General features: G+C 32.3%; 2 protein-coding genes across 6 annotated transcripts; both read right to left on the reverse strand.

Moving 5' to 3' along the window:
* Positions 1-5,635: 5,635 nt before the first annotated feature.
* Positions 5,636-10,892, reverse strand: LOC109003702 (sulfite exporter TauE/SafE family protein 3-like). Of its 5 annotated transcripts, none has more exons than XM_035692322.1 (14): positions 10,609-10,892; positions 10,322-10,458; positions 10,020-10,237; positions 9,571-9,730; positions 8,797-8,997; positions 8,639-8,703; positions 8,498-8,525; positions 8,277-8,377; positions 8,113-8,199; positions 7,895-7,945; positions 7,541-7,762; positions 6,384-6,477; positions 6,127-6,267; positions 5,636-5,903 (listed from the first exon to the last, which is right to left on the reverse strand). In XM_035692322.1, the coding sequence occupies exons 3-14, from the start codon at positions 10,230-10,232 to the stop codon at positions 5,824-5,826; spliced, it is 1,443 nt and encodes a 480-aa protein (XP_035548215.1). In that variant the 5' UTR covers positions 10,233-10,237; positions 10,322-10,458; positions 10,609-10,892; the 3' UTR covers positions 5,636-5,823. The 5 variants fall into 5 exon arrangements, with proteins under 5 accessions (XP_035548215.1, XP_035548214.1, XP_018837503.1 ...); XM_035692321.1 differs by having other exon boundaries at positions 10,020-10,251; XM_018981958.2 differs by lacking the exon at positions 10,322-10,458 and having other exon boundaries at positions 10,020-10,298; positions 10,629-10,892.
* Positions 10,893-15,742: 4,850 nt separating this feature from the next.
* Positions 15,743-19,504, reverse strand: LOC109003704 (ras-related protein Rab7-like). The gene is made up of 7 exons (XM_018981960.2): positions 19,200-19,504; positions 18,855-18,881; positions 18,628-18,727; positions 17,415-17,561; positions 17,246-17,326; positions 16,953-17,098; positions 15,743-16,075 (listed from the first exon to the last, which is right to left on the reverse strand). The coding sequence occupies exons 1-7, from the start codon at positions 19,250-19,252 to the stop codon at positions 16,009-16,011; spliced, it is 621 nt and encodes a 206-aa protein (XP_018837505.1). The 5' UTR covers positions 19,253-19,504; the 3' UTR covers positions 15,743-16,008.
* Positions 19,505-20,168: the final 664 nt, after the last annotated feature.

Consider the following 20,168-nt stretch of genomic DNA (forward strand, 5'->3'; position numbering starts at 1 on the left):
AATCCTTGGCTATCGAGAACGGTGCCTTAAAAGTGATTGATATTTTTTTTTAATAGTTAAAAAAATATTTTTTTAATAAATTTGTGATTCTTTTTAAATGTGCAAAGGGGTTTAAGAAATATTAAAAAAAAAAGAAAAAAAAAAAAGAAGAAGATAAGTGCAATTTGCACCATCGATATAATGTAGGGATCACCTTTCTCGGTGGGCCTAGCATTGTCCTTCTATGAATCTATATTATCACGTACGGTTAAAATAAGTAATGACAATACTAGGGCCACCGATACACTGTACTACAGGCACGCCACAGACCATATAAACTCATTAATCTAAACAATATAAATCCATTTTAGTGATGTTTCATTAATTCCAACTCAAAAATACAAGTTAGAATCAATAACAAAATATACAAACCAAACAAAATATATAAAACAAAGACACCTATAATTTTTAAAATAATAAACAGCAACTTCTATCAATGCAACAAAAAAAAATTAATCATAAAATAAAAAAGTACAAGCCATCTTTTTTTTCCAAGAAGCTGCAAATCAAAACCAAATAACAAACAAGACAAATGAAACCAAGAAACCAAATCAATAAAAAATTATACAAATCCAATAAAAAAACACAACAACTTCTATTAATGCAACAAAAAGAAGATATAAAGCCTCGATTTTTTCATATCAAAAGAAATATCTACCATAACATACAAAAAAAAAATTTGAAAGACATTTTTTTTAGAAATCCGGCAATCAAAATAATCACATCAAACAATCAAAAAAAAGTAGGACTCAGTAGATCAAGACAGATCCAACATCATAATAATAAAAAAGACAAACCAAACCAAGAAACCCAATTGATTAATGCAAAAAAATAAGTAAATCAGACATATACAATCCTCGAAGCAGCATACTTCAAGCCAAACAAAGCAGATTCCCTATAAAAACCAAACCAACAAGTTTAAAAACAAAAAATACCAAAAACCAAACCAACAAAAAAAACAGAACAACTTCTATTGATGAAAAAAAAAGGTAAAAGTCATCCACCACTAGATGCAAACAAAAAAGAGCACTGCTACGTATAGGCACTTTCGCACACGAATTTGCGCATGAAGCTAATGTGGTGTCTTCCTCAGGCTACTTCTTTCTTCGCATGTACATCACGTGATTTTAATATTAATTTGCCAATGGGCACCACCTTCTACACCCATTAAAGAAAATAATAATGCTGGCATTAAGTTGTGATATACATCACGCGTCCTCTCTCACATATTATTTTAATGCTTTTCTGAAGGTCAAGTCCGCCATAATCACGTTGCGCCACCTTCATCTTTCTTTTTCCCCCTTTATTTTTCTCTAACCAAAGTAACTATCCATTCCATAAGCGTATACAAACCTTCTTCAAGATTCTATGGGTTTTGCTTCGAAAACAATGCCGGTTCAGAAGCGAGCTCTCAATGTGGTGGAGGATGATCCTAAGCAAGATGACCCCAACAACCACCACGAACAATCAGAGGACACCGAGGGTGCAAGTTTTACTTTAGCTTCTCCAAAATCACCTCATGAAACCTTGAAGATTTCAACGACAAAAAGAACCCGTTTGCACACATTTTATTTCAAATTTTGATTCTTCGTTTAGATCTTTCAATTGAAACGCACCGTTTCAATTTAACACATTTAACATAAACGCACCGTATCAATTTCCAACTGGCCACGACAAATCTTCTTCGTGAGCAAGGGTGTGCGCAAACTCACCTTCATCTAGCTTTTTTCAATAAGAAAACACTGAAAGGCATCCATTGTTTTCAAAAAAAAAATACACGAGCGAAGATGAAGTAAAAAGTCACGATCTCTTTTCTACTCCAATGATCTCTCTCTTTGTTATTAAAATATATGAATATATATATATATATATATATTTCTCTTTCAATCACTTTCCCTTAATTAATGCAATTATTTTTATAATTATTTTATTAGTTAATTTTTTTTTATCTTCGTTTAACTGTCCAGGCTAGATATTTCTTTCAACAGCTGATCTCTAGCATCCATTATTGCCATTCCATGATAGCATCCATTTTTACTATTAAAAGCTGTCTTTTTTTACTTTACTTTCTCCTTTTACTTTCTCTACCATTAAAAGTACAATTTGAATATACTTTTTTTTTATCTTTACTTTACAGCAAATATGCCATAGAGATTTAAAGCTGGAAAACACATTTTTATATAGAAGCATCTTTAACAAAATATACAAATCCAACAAATTATATAAAATAAAAATAACATAGCAACTTCTTTTAATCCAAAAAAAAAATTTAAAAGCGTGTTTTTTCTTCATACCCAGAAGAATATTTACCACAACGTACAACCTCAAAGCAGTATAAACTTCAAACCAAACAATCCAAATCTCTTGAAAAAAGCAATAACCATATGTTAATTTGAAAAATAAGAACATAAACATATTAGAGTACACCAATTGTTTCATGAAGGTCATGAGAAAGAACTTTGGGTTGTGAAAGAAAAAGAACTAATAGTCTACCAAACTCACCCATCTTGTGAAGCAGGATTCCTGGATGTGCGATATAACAATAGAGTCATTTAGATGGAAGCATCTTTAACAAAAGGATAGTGCTACAGCTCCCGCTGGAAGCTCCCGCTGGGGGCTGTAGCATGTATTTGTTTGTGTTTTTTTTTTTACATTGTTTTTTATATAAATTTTTTTAATATTTTGTATTTATTTTTAAAATATAAAATAAATATAAAATATTATTAAAAACACTTTCTTAATCAATAAGTAAAAAAAATTATTAAAAAATACTTCCTTAATTATGAAGTAAAATAAAAAATATTAAAAAAATATTTTTTATTTTACTTCGTGATTAAAAAAGTATTATTTAATAATATTATGAATTTTTTTATTTTTTAAAAATATTAAAAATTATTAAAAACATCTATATAAAAAAAGAATTAAAAAATACACATATAGAATACACTAGAGCTCCAGCGGGAGCCCCAGCGGGAGCTCCAGCATTTTCCTTAACAAAATATACAAATTCAACAAAATATATAAAAGAAAAATAACATGGCAACTTCTTTTAGTCCAACAAAAAAAAAATTAAAAAACATGTCTTTTTTTTCATACCCAGAAGAATATCTACCACGACATACAACCTCAGAGCAACATAAACTTCAAACCAAATAGTCCAAATCTCTTGAAAAAAGCAATAAACTTCTGTTAATTTGAAAAATAAGAACATAAACATATTAGAAAACACCAATTGTTGTCCAATGTTTTAGTCGTGCATGGAGAGGAAGGAAAAAAGGGTAGAACAGGGGTTGGGTCAAGGTGGAAGGGAGCCTATGTGGCTTGGTACGGTGGAGCCGTTACTACAACACGGAGGCGTGTGACATTTCTGAGAGTTGAGAGAGAGGAAGAGAGAAATAGAGAGTGAGGTACGGAGAGGGCGAGGTTGTCAAAGAAAGATCTACAGAAATGAGCTTACCGCCATGAGAAGGCGCGTGTGGTGATGGCGCTGGAAATCGTCGAGGTTGTGACCGAGTTAAGAGAAACAGAGGGAGAGAGAGGCGTTGGGGCTGGGTCACACGGCTTCGATGGTTTTGGGGGTTGCGTCTGGCGGCACTGCTGCTGTGGGTGGCTAAGTTGGTGGTTGGAGGCGACGCACGACGTCGCTAGCAGCTACTGAGAGTGAAAACGAGAGAAACCAAGGGAGTGAGAGCGCTATGGGATGAGGGGGGTTGCATCTAGTGGCTGGCGGTGATGCATAACATTGGTAGGGGCTGCCGTGCTCCATGGCTGCTGACGGCGGCAAGGGTCGTGAGGTGGAGAGAGAGAAAGTGGATGTTTGAGTTGAGAGATAACTCAGAACAGAGAGGCAATCGAGAATGAGAGAGAGGGATTTGCATATAGTCTCCAATTCTTGGATAATATCATTGCACTCGGTGGAGAAAACATCCCCTCACCTGACAACAGATGGATAATAATGAAAAGAAGAGAAGCATAAGAAAATAAAAAAATTGAACTGACAGAAGCACTCAACGGATAAGAATGAGAAAAACAAAGAAAAAAAGGACTCTCACTGACTAGCACACATAAACCCAAACACTCAACCTATCCCCTCAACCTGACACACTGATACACAAAGCCATCAGTCGATCTCTTTCCCCAAACTCAAACCGTCTATTTTCCTCCCCCAAACAATAAAAAACCATTATGGACAAACAATATACTGACGAAACACATGATAGACACTTGACAAAATGACAAAAATGACCACACCCAAAAAAACAAAAGAAAAAAATAGATGAACAAACAAATATGTTCATAAGCGGTAGACACTTTTGATCATAGAATAGATATATGAAAACTTATATGGATGATGCTACTATGACCGATGTCCCTGCCGAGAATCCAACCGATTAAGTGCATTTTAGAATCTCTCTTCTTTTTTTTTTAAATATATATATAATTTTTTTTTTTACAAAAAATACATAAACTCAATAATATTCACTTACTTAATCGCTAAAATAAAATTAAAAACAAAAATTGATCAAGTACCATCGGTCTACGGTTCAAACGTACAGCATTATATATCCAACTTATATACCTTGAAGTTCAGACACAGAACTCTACATGCATCCTTATCCAACTTTCAGAGCCCTTATTTTCCGAGGACTTCAGATGTGATAGCAGTTCCTTTTTTTTTTTTTTTTTAATGGCCAGATTATAGTACTTTTAGAACGGCCTGCTGGTGATTAATTATAGTCGGTGATCAGAAAAAAGCACCAGTTATATATAATTAATTCTCCTGATAAAAAAGAGTTATATATAATTAATTGCTCTGACTGCAATATTTATTGATTTATTATTCATGACTTGATCAGAGGCAAAATAATTTGGGTTGGTTACACGTATAAAAATAACATGAGATTAGATAGAAGTTAAATAAAATTTTATTTTTTAATATTATTTTTATTTTAAAATTTGAAAATTTTCAATTATTTATTATAATTTATATAAAATTTTAAAAATTTTATAATAATTATATGAGATAAAATGAAATAATTTGAGAATAACATTATATATGATGACCGATAAGAGTACTTAGAAACTAGCTAGCTAGGGATCAGCTGGATATTCAGAAAGATCGATCTCTACTAATTTTGACGAATGTTACATATATACTTGCATATATTAATGGATTAATCTAATTAATCAAGATAATATTAGAATTTGAGAGGAATCGATCGAGATCAACGGCCTTTATAATTTTTTAATATAATTTTAAAAACACCAAAAACCTTAAAATTAAGATCAACCCTTTAAAGATTATTTTGGCCAAAATATTTTTTTCAATGATTTTATTAATTCACTACAAAATATTGTAGCTTATATTATATATATATAAGCTTCCAATAAGTGCAAGCTGTTATTTGAAGTACTTGTCTTTTAATTATAAATATATGATTCGAACAAATTAACAACTTTCAATAAGGAATTAGAATATATAACAAATTAATTAAGCCGTACGTACGTGTTGTTTTGTTTCACACGACACGTACGTCGACGCCTCCGACAGTAAATACTTGAATCATGCATCCACATATATACGCTGAAGCTAGCATGCCAAACATGGCCGGCACTGCCACGTACGTCAGTAATAAATTAAACACCCATGCAGCCTTAATTTATTTATTATTTTTATAATCCCATGCAAAAGCATTTACGTACTCCTAATTGAAGAACTATCATGCAGCTAGCCATTAATGAAAAATCCTAATTGAAGACTTCAAAAATACATATATATATAGTTTAATATGTACACAGACTTTCAAATCCCAACCGTTCCTTGTGTTCGATCTTTTCAACCATGTGTACTACGCCAACCCCACCTGTTTTAAAAGAAATAATTCAGATATATAGATGGAAGTAGTATTCATTCATCACTATATTTTAAAAAAACAAAGAAAGAAAATCATGAAGCGTCTTATACATTATATATATTGAAATCAACGAAGAGAACTGCCGGAAGTATGTGTGTGTGTGTGTATATATATATATATATATATGCAAATATATATATATATTTTTCCGACCAGTTAGGTAGTGACATACCCAGTGATATTGCACTCACAAAAATAGTGCCCGCAAGAACGAAGATGATCAACGACGCTCTCCCTAAAATGGCGATCACCTTCGTTACCACATGTTGTCCAACAAAAGCGGCAATGATCGCCACGGCACAAAAGTAGAGAGCTGCATGTAAATTAAAAACATTAATCTTTGATTAGCTCGCTACGGTACGCCGTCGATGCTCGATGTCGTACGTAGTACTGCTGCTCAAGTACACATGCATGCAGCAGGCAGCTTACCATAAGGAACTGGAAAGCGTTTTAGAAGATAGTATTCTACGACAGACATGGATGAGGAAAATGTCATGGCGAATGTGGCCGTGGCACTAGACACCTTCATTATCAAAATCCTAAACAAGTCAGTATCCATGAAACCATCGATAAAATTAACTCCAACTTGTAATATGATGTAACATGCATGTATGCATAGAGGCTCGGTGTGGATTGAGAGAGATATTTTATTTCATCTCATCGTTATAATCATCATAAATTATTATATAAAATATAATAAATAATTTAATTTTTTTAAATTTTTAAATAATATTAATAATATTTTCTTCAATTTTCTTCAATTTTCTTCTTAACTTGCTATTCAAACTTAATCTAAATAGCACTTTAGAAAAGTAAAAGATTAAAATGTCCAACCACTATGTACTGCATACTCTAGTTTTAGGGAACAAAATTATTACGTACGACGCCATGTACGTACGTACCTAGCCATCTATTACAATATTAAATTAGTTTTTTAAGCATGAGATTTTGTTACTATGAAATTACCATCCTATCATCACTGATCACATTCTTAAAAAGGTTGTAAGTTATATATATTACTCTTAATTCACGGCCGGGTAGATTTATTAAACTTACATATATTATATATATATATATATATATATATATATATATAACTGATCATATGTATATAAGTTTAGCATACTTAAAAAGGTTATAAGTTATATATCAATATATAGATTTTGTAAGCTATAGATCATTGATCAGAGGGAATTGAATTTCAGAGAAAGTTATATATATATATATATATATATATTACTATTGACGGGTAGATTTAATTCCTTTTTGCACACTATATAAAGATTCTTAATCACTTTATTCACTCAACTAAAGTTTGTAAAGTTTCTGATCATCGTGCAAACATAAAGAATAAGGGCAGAAGAGACTGATACCGGCCTATCGAATTTTGGAGCTGGTCAATTATGTGCTAAATTAATGGTGTTTTAATTAAAAATTTTATTTATTTATTATATATATATATATAATAGTCATGTAATTAGATACGTTATCTTGTAAGGTTTAGACCATCACGTGTTATTTTATGTAATAGTTCATGAAGATATGTTAACTAATCTGTGTACAAGTAGTATATCAGATTAATTTACCTGAGGAGGGATTCCCATCTCCAGAAAAAGTGGACCGAGAATGAATCCTCCACCAAGACCAAGCAACCCACCAACAATGCCAGCCACAATCCCACCTGCACAATAAAGAACCAGCTGGTGCACCTTCCATTTTTTGTCTGCTCCTCCCATGGATGCAATCACCCTCCGCCCTTTGTACAAGCTTACAGCCTCATATAAAGACACTCCAGCTGCCACGGGAATCTTCATGACAAGAAAGAAATTAAGAAATAATGATTAGTACTCCGATAGCCATGCATGCACCTAGCCAAAGGATGGGAATGATGAATAAGAAATTTGTTTCTCTTATCCAAGTCATAGATCGATGGTACGTACCTGTAAAAGGTTTAATACCCAATATAACGCTGAACAAGTTTTTGTGTAATTCTGTCTCCAACAAATAAGTATATATAATATATGCATTAGTCAGCTGTTAGCTAGCTAGAGGTTAAAGCAGAAGAAAATTCCAACATTAAATAATATATATATATATATATATAGGCTCTTCTATGATGAAAAGAAAAGTAAGTAGATAGTACAAAGCAGCTGAAAACCTTGGCAATCTGCAATGCAAGGATTATGACCCAAACGGCGACAAGAATTCCTAGTTCTTTCCAGTAAATATTCTCAAGAATAGAGACCTAGGAGGAAAGTTACAGAAGTCAGTCCCTGAAATCATAAATCATGTAAGTAGTTGCGCGCTTTGGATTGATCTTACCTCTGGTCTTTTAGAGTCCTTTGTTTCTTCTGTACGAGTGCCACCAGTACTTGGCCCTTCGGGTAATGGTTTGACTTCGACCGCTTGATCATTACTAACACCTGATCAAAGGGGAATATTATAGCCGGAAAATCTGGCCTTTAAGATATTCGAGATAGACTTCAAGCACCAGATCAGAGGCCGGAAACAAAAAAATATATATAATGCTAAGACCAGCTCACCATTTGATTGCAAGCGTAGTGCAGCCTCCTGAAAACCAAAAACAATTAATAAATGAAACTGGCCCTGACGGACGTACTAAATAAACATATAGAAAAACAAGAGCATATATAACATTGATTATGAACAAAGTTTCAGGCTACCTTTTTAGTTATGGTTTCCTTTTTCCATGTTTCAACACCTTTGAGGAATGCCTTAGTTGACATAACTGCAGGTCGCCAGATCCAAATAATTAAGTTGTCCAAGGAGAGAGAGAGAGTGAGAGAGAGAGAGAGAGGATTTCAATTTAAACAACTGTTACCCATGAAGACAATAATTAACAAGATTGTGATCATCCAGTCAGCAAAAATCACATTGAAAGAAACTCCAATACTGATCCCAAGTACCAACATTGGTTGAAATAGAAGTGCTAGGTCATAGTCAATGATGGGCAGCTCAAGAGTAGGATGCCTTTGCCTTAGATTGTAGAAAACAGTCGCTGCTGCTCCACCCATGATCATAACTGACCAAACAAACCAAAGCATGTAAAATTGTTGACGGGTTCTTAAATATTATAATATCGGCGATCGAGTAGTAAGAAAAACAACATTATGTACATCAATTCCTCGATGATTAAAGAACATATAATATAATTTACACCTAATGAAAGCCGCTCTCAGATTATAATCACACCCTGCTTTAAGAATCTGATTGAGGTTAACAGAAAATGAAGCTGGGATATGCAAAAACAGAGGTAGAAGCTGCATGCTGGATCATGTCAGAAAGATTATGTAGACAAATATTACTGGTAGAGGGCTCTGTGGATTTCCATGGTATTAATATTCAGACAATAGAGAATTCGTAGAGGCATAGCATTAAAACAATTCCTAGCAAGTCTTTGAATGAACTCGGGTGGCAGCTTTGGCCTTTCTGGGGTGACTAACTCAGGTTTGATCACTTCTTCTAATGCTCTTAACGTATACGTTAGAACTCAGCAAAGATGTTAAAGCTTTTTATTTCTGAATAACTTTCCAGGGGCCGCAGTAATCAAAAGATCAGCATAAAAACCAGCTAGCGATCATAATATAATACTTACATTTTGATAGAGCCGTCGATGATTTCTGATCAAACCCAATAATCAGCGTAAGCATCGGAACAAAAATTCCACCCCCTCCAACTCCTCCCACGCTCCCAAATGCCGCCCCAAAGAATCCAATTATTGCACCCACTACGATCTTCCAGCCTAATTTCATATCCTGTCCGGATTTTTCAAGCTATTACAAGTAAAATCTTCGAACACTTTCCGAAAACACTTTCCATGTTTAGAGTCGACAGAAAAGAGTATTTTACTACGGAAAAGCACTATCTAGACCATATATATAATAATAACTTCAAAAAAAAAAGGTAGGCTTCCCTTGCAAGCAAGCAGAATAGAGTACATATCCAACAAAAATTAAAAAGAGAAAAGAAAAAAGAGCAGAGTTGGGTAAAACAATCAAGTAAGAAACACTTGAAGAACTGAAGTTATGAATTAGATAGACTTACTGGCCAAACATGATAGTGGCCCACTCGACGGCCAGGCTGCCCTTGAGACTTTGATAATCTCATTACGTAATGAGTTTCATCTCCTTCGGTCAGTACTTTCTGATCCAAATTTTCTTTTGCCAAAGCATAAAACGAAGCCATAACCAGAAAAGCAATAATCACAACCATTCCAGTCAGTCTGGATCCCCACCTTTCTGCTTCAGTTCCAGCCATTATATCTGTATTTCAATACCTAACTACTTCCACTCTCTCAAAACACTAAAGATTCGCAGATTTTACCTAAAAAGGAAACAAGGAAGTACCGGCTTATAAAGAGCTAGCCTGTCCGACTCTTCAGTAGTTGAAACAGATCGAGCGACTATATATCACAACGTACGCAATATTCCACTGAAAGCTTCCAATTTATCACTCTCTTGGTAGGAATTTATAAGTATATACGCTACAAAGAGATTATTTATTTGCGATTAATTAATTCTAATAAAATGATTATTTATAATTAAAAATAATCTTTCGATTATAATAAATTAGACATAAAAATCTATTTTTCTTGCTGTGGTATAATTACTTATATATTGGGAACGCAACGTACGCTATGCATGACTGCCTTACAGATAAAGAGGTTCGATCGGAACAGTCGGTACTGCGAGCTCACTCATTCATTCAGTCGCATCTCTCTTTTCATCATGTACGCTTTCATGTCGTTCAAGCTGTTTGCTCACGCGCCGATGAAAAATCTGATCAGAAGTTAGTGGTTAGGGAAAAGCTCGAAAGGAAACATACATTCATGTTATGCTGCTGTCATTCGTGAAGCTGGCTCATGTGAATGTACTTTTGTGTTTACATATGTTTTGGAGCTTACACGGTAACCCCTATAGTGAGTCAAGCGTGAATAACACCTATAGAATATAATGATAATTTACAAATTATTCATCCATGGTAATGATGTTAACTTTCATGGCTCATTTTCTTTTTGGAGCTGAAGAATATATGTACATGATTCAACGTGTTTGAGTCTAATCTTAACGTGGAGACCCCACCTCGGTTGACGAAGTCTCATATCAACCAAAAAACAAGGAATAAAAAAAAGGCGAAACATGCCGTATCTTCCCTTTCAAGTATTAAGATGTCTACTGTCTATACCTGATATTTTTTTTTTCTCGGTGGAAAGAACCTTCCCCAAGTACCCCAAACTCCTTTAACTTTCTAGTCACTATTTTAACTTCTATTAATTAAAGAAGGTGAAAGATCACAGACGTGATTGATTGAGCTAAGATTATGTGTCTCCATGCAACCTTGCTTTATCTTTACATCATTAAAGTTTATGTTAACAAACTAAGATTATAAAAAGTTTATTTGTTTTGGAATTTAAAAGCCCTAATTATATTATGATATTTGTTAATAATCTATATAAAAACCTTTTGTCGCCCCAATTTACGGATCGATCTTGAATGAACTAGGGGAGGCTCGTTTGCATACAGAAATGCTCTCAATCTGGCTATCTCGTCTCATCTTATTTAATTATTATAATTTTATCAAATTTTTATATAAAATATAATAAATAATTTAATTTTTTTTAATTTTAAAATAATATTATTATTAAAAAATAATATTCTAATAATATTTTATTAAACTCATCTAAAACCATCTCATATTATCTCATCTCACTATCCAAACCAACCTTAAGAATATTAAGGAAGTGAGTTTTTTTTTTTTTTCTCTCTCCCCCTTTCTCTCTTTCTCTATTATTCATAATTGGTTGTTTTCTTTCAGTACATCTCTTGGACTTAAAATCTCTTTTTATTTCTAATTTATTCTCAATCTTCATATATATATATATATATATATATTTAACCTACTTTAGGTAACTTATCAATTTTTTTTATGACCGGACTATCGTGATTTACATTATTACGATTTTTTTAAAGTTTTTTACCATGAAATTAAACATATATCATAGCAAGAAATAATATGGTAATCCACGTAATCAACACAAGTGAAAAAGACAGACAACTTGCATGATTGCTACTGCAAAAAAATGCCAAAGTGTTGGTAGATAATACATCTTTTTATACTATTAGCATGACATAGTTTGATCAACGATAAAATTCTCATTTTAATTTCTTTTATATAAAGGTTAATGTCATTTCAACGTTTATTTAAACGGTGTATCTCTGGATCAACTTTATAACAATAATAATAATAAAACAGAAGGTAAAGCACGTGTAACCTCAAGCCATCACTTCAATTTCAATCTCAACTTTAATTAGCTTGTATATATAGATGGGTAGCCTCATTCGCCCTCAAACGAAAAGGATACACTCATGGCAAGAAAAAGCAAGTCAAACTCGTCTTTTCATGGAAGAAAATAATTATGGCCTCCTTTAAATAATAAAAGTTTTATTTTATTTTATTATTATAATTTTTTAAAATTTTTAAATAAAATATAATAAATATCTTAATTTTTTTTAATTTTAAAATAATAATAATATTATTAAAAAATAATATTTTATCTAAATTTCAGCTTTTCTTCCATCTTAATTTACTGTTCAAACTACAACCATGAGCTGTCACTCTTGCAGTACCGACAAGTACATGACCTTGGAGTCGATCGACCATGCTTTCCCATGATAAATGAGATTTTTATAGTAATGCATGCAGAAGTCATACATGGGGGACTCTATTTTCTTTGTGAATTAAATGATTCTTATATATATTATGATTTTTTCTTCATGATATATTGTTCAATCATTATATCATATCTTTTCAATTCTGTTATCATATTTTTTCCTTTTTAAATTATATATAGGATTTCTCTTCAGTTCAGTTTTAAATTGAATTATTAAGCCATGGGCTTAAATAAAATATTTAAATATTAACTTCTTTTAATATTTTAAACCCAATCGTGTTTATTATTATTATTATTATTATTATTATTATATATATATATTTTTTTAGCCGACCAAAGAGTTGGAGGCTGTGCCCATACGTTTTAGCCATTTAATTGGGTGCCGATTTTACGGGATCCACAAACGAATTAAGTTCAGATTCTCAAAGTCTGTGTGAATGTGAAGGGCGAACAAATTCAATGTCTTTGTACGAAGAAGCTGTCTAACTCCAATTCGAAAACGAAACCTGTCGTCTTGTTCCATTTTTGGAACCATCTGGTATCTGGGTAGTGTTAGATTTACTATCTTCTAATTATCTATTTATTATTTAAATATTTTTCAATTTTTTTTTTAATCATTTTTTTTAAATATTTTTTTAACATTCTTAATCACTAAAAAAAATAAAAAAATATATAATTTTATTAATACTTACTTACTTAATCATTAAATAAAATTAAAAATTAAAAAAAATCAAATATAAAAATAATAATAATTAAATAGTAATATAATACTAATCCTATCATTATTCCTGATATCTACCCTCTCCCAGACCAAATCCCAACGTACCGTTGGTTAGAATTAGGACCATTGTTTTTTGTGTATGGTTTTGTGACTTCAACACTCTGATAGAAACCATGCATATGGGAAAAAGATGTTTTTGGTTCTCACTCCTAAAATATCACACGGTCATCCATCATCTCTTTAATTGTTGTCCTGTCGCACTCTCTGTCGGCGACCAAAATGAAGGGATCTACTCCAGATTGCATTGTGGATCACATAAATGTTACGTCCTGATCGGTTGAAGTTTTTGCACAACTCTCCTAAGTTGGCCACTAGTCTAGAACTTTGGACTAATGACGAACGGTTCCACAGAAGATGGATCGTGTTTACATTATTATACCCAAAAAAAGTCAGCAAATGGATGCTTGTGTTCTGATTATTAAGCACGTACTCTCTCAACACCAAAAAAGTCAGCTAGCAGCCATACTTTCTTTGCTAGAGATGTGGGTAGATGAAGATGCAGACATAATTGTAGTTAGTTAAGAACTCGTTTAGACAGTAAGATAAGATAAAATGATTTTAGATAAATTAAATAAAATATTATTTTTTAATATTATTATTATTTTTAAATTTTAAAATATTGAATTTTTTATTATATTTTATATAAAAAAATTATAATAATAAAATAGGATGAAATAATTTATGTATCCAAAAAGCCCTTCACCCATAATGAAGAAATCGATTCATCTACTCAAGATTTAAATGTAAATTTGTGACCAAGAAGACTCATTTCTATCTCGCCATGTCCTGAGTTAGGGGCCACAAAGGCCCAAAATCTAGGGAGACGTGTAATCCACTGGGAGAGGCCGACTGCAATAAAATCTCCGTGTGATCTTGAATCGGGATGGACACTGAAAAGGGGAAGGGTGATAGGTTTACTTAAGTGTATTTTAAATTTTTATTTTATTTTCTTTTTAAGTATTTTTTTAATATTCTTAATCATTAAAAAAATATATAATTTTACTAATTCTCACTTCTTAAATTATTAAGTAAAATTAAAAATTAAAAAAAATTTAAATACAAAAAAAAGATGAGTAATAGTAGAGTAGTAACTCTATCATTATTTAAAGAAGAATGATAGGTTAGGTTTATTACTTTCTATCATATTTAAAATTTTTATTTTTTTATTATTATTTTTTAAGTATTTTTTAACATCTTTAATCATAAAAAAATTAAAAAATATATAATTTTATTAATAATCACTTTCTTAAGTAAAAAATTAAAAAAATAAAGAAAATAATAACACTATCATTATCAATATTTTGATCTTAAAAAAAGAAAAGAAAAACAGTGAGATTTGTAAAACAAATAGTACGATGAATACATAGCATCATATTGTTATAATATTATTTTTTAATATTATTATTATTTTAAAATTTGAAAAAATTAAATTATTTATTATATTTTATATTAAAATTTAAAAAAATGATAATGTTAAATTTATGAAGTAAACGAAGCTTAACTCCCCACGGACCACCTCATCATCACCTATAACCATGGGCATTGTGCTCACCTTCTTGATGACTCAACGTCCCGACACGACTTGATCCAACCCGTGCCCTTGGTGCAATTGGGACCCGAATCCTGGGCACAGTCCCCTTTGAAGGAGGAGGGCTTGATCTCTTTGTTATAAGAGGAGGTAAAGATTAACGCCTGGTTTGGAGGATGAGATTAGATAAAATAATTTATAAATAATAGTAAAATAATTTATAAATAATAATAAAATAATTTAATTTAAAATATTTTATTGAGTTCTAAAAAATGAGATAGAAAAAATTAAATAAAATTAATATAAAATTAAAATATTGTTAGAATATAATTTTTATTTTGAAATTTAAAAAAGTTTAATTATTTTTTTTATTTTGTTTAAAATTTTAAAAAAATTATAATAATTAGATAAAAAAATTAAAAATTTGAAATTAAAATTATATTTGTACAAGTAGATAGATGATAAAGGTTCTCAAACGAGGCCTAAGAGCCTGCAAGACGTCATAGCTGTGGCAGCCTTCCTTGAGGATGAAGCAATTTGAACTCATTTATTAAAAAAAAAAAAACAATTTGCGAACATATAATAAGCTTGAATTCGAACTTGACTATTTCTTCAAACTTGACTCAGATCCCGACACGACCTAGAATCCAAGACATCTTGGGACGTCTCAGTAACCTAAACTGGCAAAATTCACCACCTGAGAAGTTCAGGTCCTTTCCTATGCACGTTAATTTCGTTTTCCTTTTTCTAGCAACCTGCCTCTATTAAAGCTTAATGTGAAGATTATCTATCATGAATGATCACAGCTTGTACATCACATTTCCAGATAAACACAAATGAAAGGTGAAATACAGACATTAGATATAAACATAAACAATACATAGAAGATCAATGATTCAATATGCCTTCTCTCACTCATGATACAAAGTAAAAATCTAGCAATCTTCTTCCTTAGAACACTCATTGTTAAAATGACCACTTATATAAATCTCCAAATATTTGTGACGGCTGTATCTTGATATCCGGACCGAACAGGGCTGATCTCAAGAATCTTCTAACACTCGCAACCTGTAGATCTTTGCTGCCGTCCGCCCGCAACATCAATTGTGTCAGGCAGGTATCTTTCATTATCCCCAAACAAAAGGATCAAGGCAATCGATTAGCACACTGATAACAAAGTTAGGTATCTAACATGACTAGATGTTTAACATAAAGTTTGAAAAACTAAAAAACAATAATGCATATCTGTACGGAACATCACATCTATGATCATCTTAATTCACTCGACATCCACTGCTATCAAATGCTATGCAATTCTCTTGTGGCACCCATGCTGGCAATAAAATTGTTTTCATTTCTAATTTAATGTATACTGGCTGTTGAACTGTATAGGCCCACTCTTTCAAGTCAAACATGTCCTATGATCCACCTATTGTTCTATTCAGGACAGTGGAAGTGGCTCGAAGGGCTTGGAAAACACTTCCAATTTGCCAAATCATTAGCTCTATAAAGTTTCGGCTTCATAAATTCATGAAAATTTAGACATCAGGATTTAAAAGCATAAACTACAGCAGTTTTAGAAGAAACGGAAGCATGAGTCAGATTGCTGTTTAATTTACTCAGCTATACATATGTCAACGTCTGTTTCTGTCCTGAAGAGAAGAAAAACTGATAACAACAAACTGACAAGCATATTTCAACTTCATTTCTATTGGCACAAACCCAGTCACCCAAATAGATGCTGCCTACTATGGCAGCATAAGAAGGCCAGAGCTTTAGCACCATTTTCTTTCCTCATTTTTAGTTTCTTGTTTCTTAATTTTACTTTAGACGTCCATGCACCATTTTGATTTCTATCAAAATGGTCAAGGGCAAACTTAGTTTCCAAGCACCTCTTAATTAATACGGGATTCAGGACAATTTTGAGTTAGTGTCTAAAATCAGCATATGCAACACAACTGATAGAATTCAGTATTTCAAGAGGAGTAAAACACTCACATTTCTTCTTCAGGCTCATTCTTGAGTGCATTTTTGGCTATACACTCAAAAGCAGCTTCAACATTGAATCCTTCTTTTGCCGAGGTCTCAAAGTAAGGTATGTTTCCCTTTGAAGCACACCATGCCTTGGCTTTCTTCTCAGAAACCTGCAACCAAGGAAACAACCATATGCATACCCTATAAGCAAGAACAACTGCAAATAAATTTCCCAAGCACCAAGAGAGAACCCTATTGTTATAGATTGCTAAATACTGAGAATGTTAGAATCACCAATGACAAGAAAAAAAACTCACCACCCGACTATTCCCACCGTCAACATCTATCTTGTTCCCCAGCACAACAAAAGGGAAGTTTTCAGGATCAGAGGGACTTGCCTGAACATCAAATACACAAACCATAACTTTCAGTCGCTCCTTTAAAGTTGTTTATTATAGGGAGGCCAATAGGTTAGGTTAGCACTACCTGAATCAGAAACTCTTCCCGCCAGTTGTTAAGATTATCAAATGATTTCATTACGTTCACATCATATACAAGAACACAGCAATCTGCGCCGCGGTAGAAAGCCACACCAAGACTTTGAAACCTTTCTTGCCCAGCAGTGTCCCAGATCTGTATATGTGAGCAAGAGGGGTCAAGCTAAAAGAAATAAGCTAGAATTTTTTTTTTTATTGGCAAAATAAGCTAGAAAGTTTCCACATCTTCTCCACCAAATGAGTAATAGCTCCTCGTAACATCTAGACAAGATAATCTATTGGTTGATAAACAATCCTCATGGATACAGGCTACAATTCGAGAGGAATTAATGCATTTGATATGCAAATGTTAAAAAAAGAAAAAACAGGAAATGAGTCAACGTTATACATATTATGCCATGTATTAGACAACTCATGATAAACTCAACTACTCAAAGTCTAATCATAATTGCCAAAGTTTGGCTTCAAGTAAACTCAAAACAAGCTTTAAACAGCTGGCTTTGCATATCCTTTTCACTTATCCTTCCAATTTTACAGATTTGTATTCTTTAACCCTTGATAGACTGCTGCGAAGTCCGCATGACAACCTTTCAATTTCCAACTATGGTATAAGAAGTAGCATAAAGATATTACACAATATGATATGCAAACCTCTATGCAACTGTTGTAGCTCATACAAACAATAATTTCTATTAAAAGATATCTCCTTCATTAATCTTGCTTTAAAATCATCTCTTCTAATTTTAAGTTACTGAAAAGCATCCATATTGCAACTTCAAAGGCTAGTTTAAGCCATTTTTCGCAGTTTTTACTATTCAGAACTCCAATTTTTGTATACCCAATAAACAACAACAACCCCCCCCCCCCCCCCCAAAGCAAAAAAAAAAAAAAAGACTAGCCATCCCTGCAACCTTGAGACTGGATAAACACAGCCTCAATCTCACTGTAACCACCTTCCTGTGAATTTAAAAGTAGAAGAGAATTATCTTCTGCAAAGAACATCAAAGGTATTTGAGCCATCTTCATATTACTTCCCAATTAACTAAAGCAAAGAAAAATACTCTGAGACAAAGTTACGCAGAAAACAATAGGCCATACAAGGGGCCTAAGATGTTTATTAACAAGCAATTCAAGATAATGGAAACATGTCCTGAAAAAGAACAATAAACTCAAGAAACAAAATGCGTGCTCATCATTCTCACCTGCAATGTGAATAGCCTATCTTCGAACTGAACTTCCTTGGTCAGGAAATCCGCTCCTATGGTCGCCTTGTACTGATTGCTAAATTTACGATTCACATATCTAACCGCAACAATGAGCAATAATCAAATACCAATACATCCATCAAACTACCCAACAAAATTGAATAAAGGAATTCGAGTTAATATTTCAGTGAACACAAATTCAAGATTTAGGTTTTAGAGAGTACTGATTCATCAGCGACGTCTTCCCCACCCTGCCAGATGATAAGCGAATTGCATGTTACTCCAAATTCAATAACATTAGTCCAAAATCTTAAGCAACAATAAAATTCGAAAATTATTAAGTATCTCTACTCCAATTTCATTCTCCACAAACCATATTGTTCCATTTGCCACAAAACATACACTCAGCTAGGCCTCATACAGACTAATTCACACAAATTGACCTGTGAATTTCCTTTAATGCAAAAAAAAAACCAACATAATACAGAATATTCCACTTTCGCAGCAAACAAACGGAATTACATTTTTAAAAAATCTGGAAATTAAGATTTTATTTTTTTAAGGTTTACCCGCTGTCGCCGAGGATAATGACCTTTAAGAGCATACGCCGACGCGAAGCCATGGATCAGAGCTAAGAATTTTGATTTAGAGGTTAAAAAAAACAATCTGAGGAAATTATGAAACTTCTTGATATTTGATTCGAATTCAATTTGAGAGAGTTCCGTCTTCGAGGGGTTGTTATCGTTGAATAGTGGAACGCCAGCGGGCAGCGAGGATGCGGTTTCAGAGATGCATTAGATCCCTAATATGCCCTTGGATTTGGGGTAGAATTCAGAGAGTCGTGTTAGGCAGCAACAAACGGGTCAACGGGTTTGGGAATAGGTTTCACCTCATCTCCTTTATAAATATTATTTAAACAAAAATAATTTTTAATCTCAAATTTTTAGTTTTTTTATCTAATATTTATCTAATCATTACAACTATTAAAACTTGTAAAGAAAATATAAAAAATAATTTAATATTTTTAAATATCAAAATAAAAATTATATTAAAAAATTATATTCTAATAATATTTTTATTCAATATATTTTTTTTCAAAACACAATAAAACATAGATTCTGATAGCGGGCCGCCTAGCATTTACCGCTGAGTGTACCACTAGTTGAAAAATTTTTGTTCTTTTTTTTATTTTGTTTTAAATATTTTTAACATCCTTAGTCATTAAGAAAAAAATACATAATTTTACTTGTAGTCACTTCTTTAATTATTAAGTAAATAAAATTAAAAAAAAAATACTTGAGTTGTAAGATTGAGGGGGCAAACCCATTGGTTCATTTAGCATTTTTCCTAAAACATTTTAACTCAAACTATATCACTATAATTCACAAATCATCCTAACTCATATAATATTTTAACTCGAAACATGTCCTTATAATTCACAACTCATCTCATTTCAACTCAGCATCTAAATCAGATTGTGTTTTAAAAAATGAGAAAGAAAAAATTGAATAAAAATATTATAAAGTTAAAATATTCAA

Source organism: Juglans regia, chromosome 7, assembly GCF_001411555.2.
Source record: "Juglans regia cultivar Chandler chromosome 7, Walnut 2.0, whole genome shotgun sequence".
Lineage (NCBI taxonomy): Eukaryota > Viridiplantae > Streptophyta > Magnoliopsida > Fagales > Juglandaceae > Juglans > Juglans regia.

What these genes read in the sequence shown, in the direction of transcription:
- LOC109003702 (XM_018981958.2), bottom strand. Translation starts at nt 10,232, where the DNA reads ATGGCTGGAACTGAAGCAGAAAGGTGGGGATCCAGACTGACTGGAATG. An exon ending in AGGAAACCATAACTAAAAAG is followed by an intron (nt 8,526 to 8,638) that starts GTAGCCTGAAAC and finishes TTTGGTTTTCAG; the next exon opens with GAGGCTGCACTACGCTTGCA. An exon ending in AGATGGGAATCCCTCCTCAG is followed by an intron (nt 6,478 to 7,540) that starts GTAAATTAATCT and finishes TTGATAATGAAG; the next exon opens with GTGTCTAGTGCCACGGCCAC.
- LOC109003704 (XM_018981960.2), bottom strand. Translation starts at nt 19,252, where the DNA reads ATGGCTTCGCGTCGGCGTATGCTCTTAAAGGTCATTATCCTCGGCGAC. An exon ending in ATTATCCTCGGCGACAGCGG is followed by an intron (nt 18,882 to 19,199) that starts GTAAACCTTAAA and finishes ATCATCTGGCAG; the next exon opens with GGTGGGGAAGACGTCGCTGA. An exon ending in ATAGGCTATTCACATTGCAG is followed by an intron (nt 17,562 to 18,627) that starts GTGAGAATGATG and finishes TCACATATACAG; the next exon opens with ATCTGGGACACTGCTGGGCA.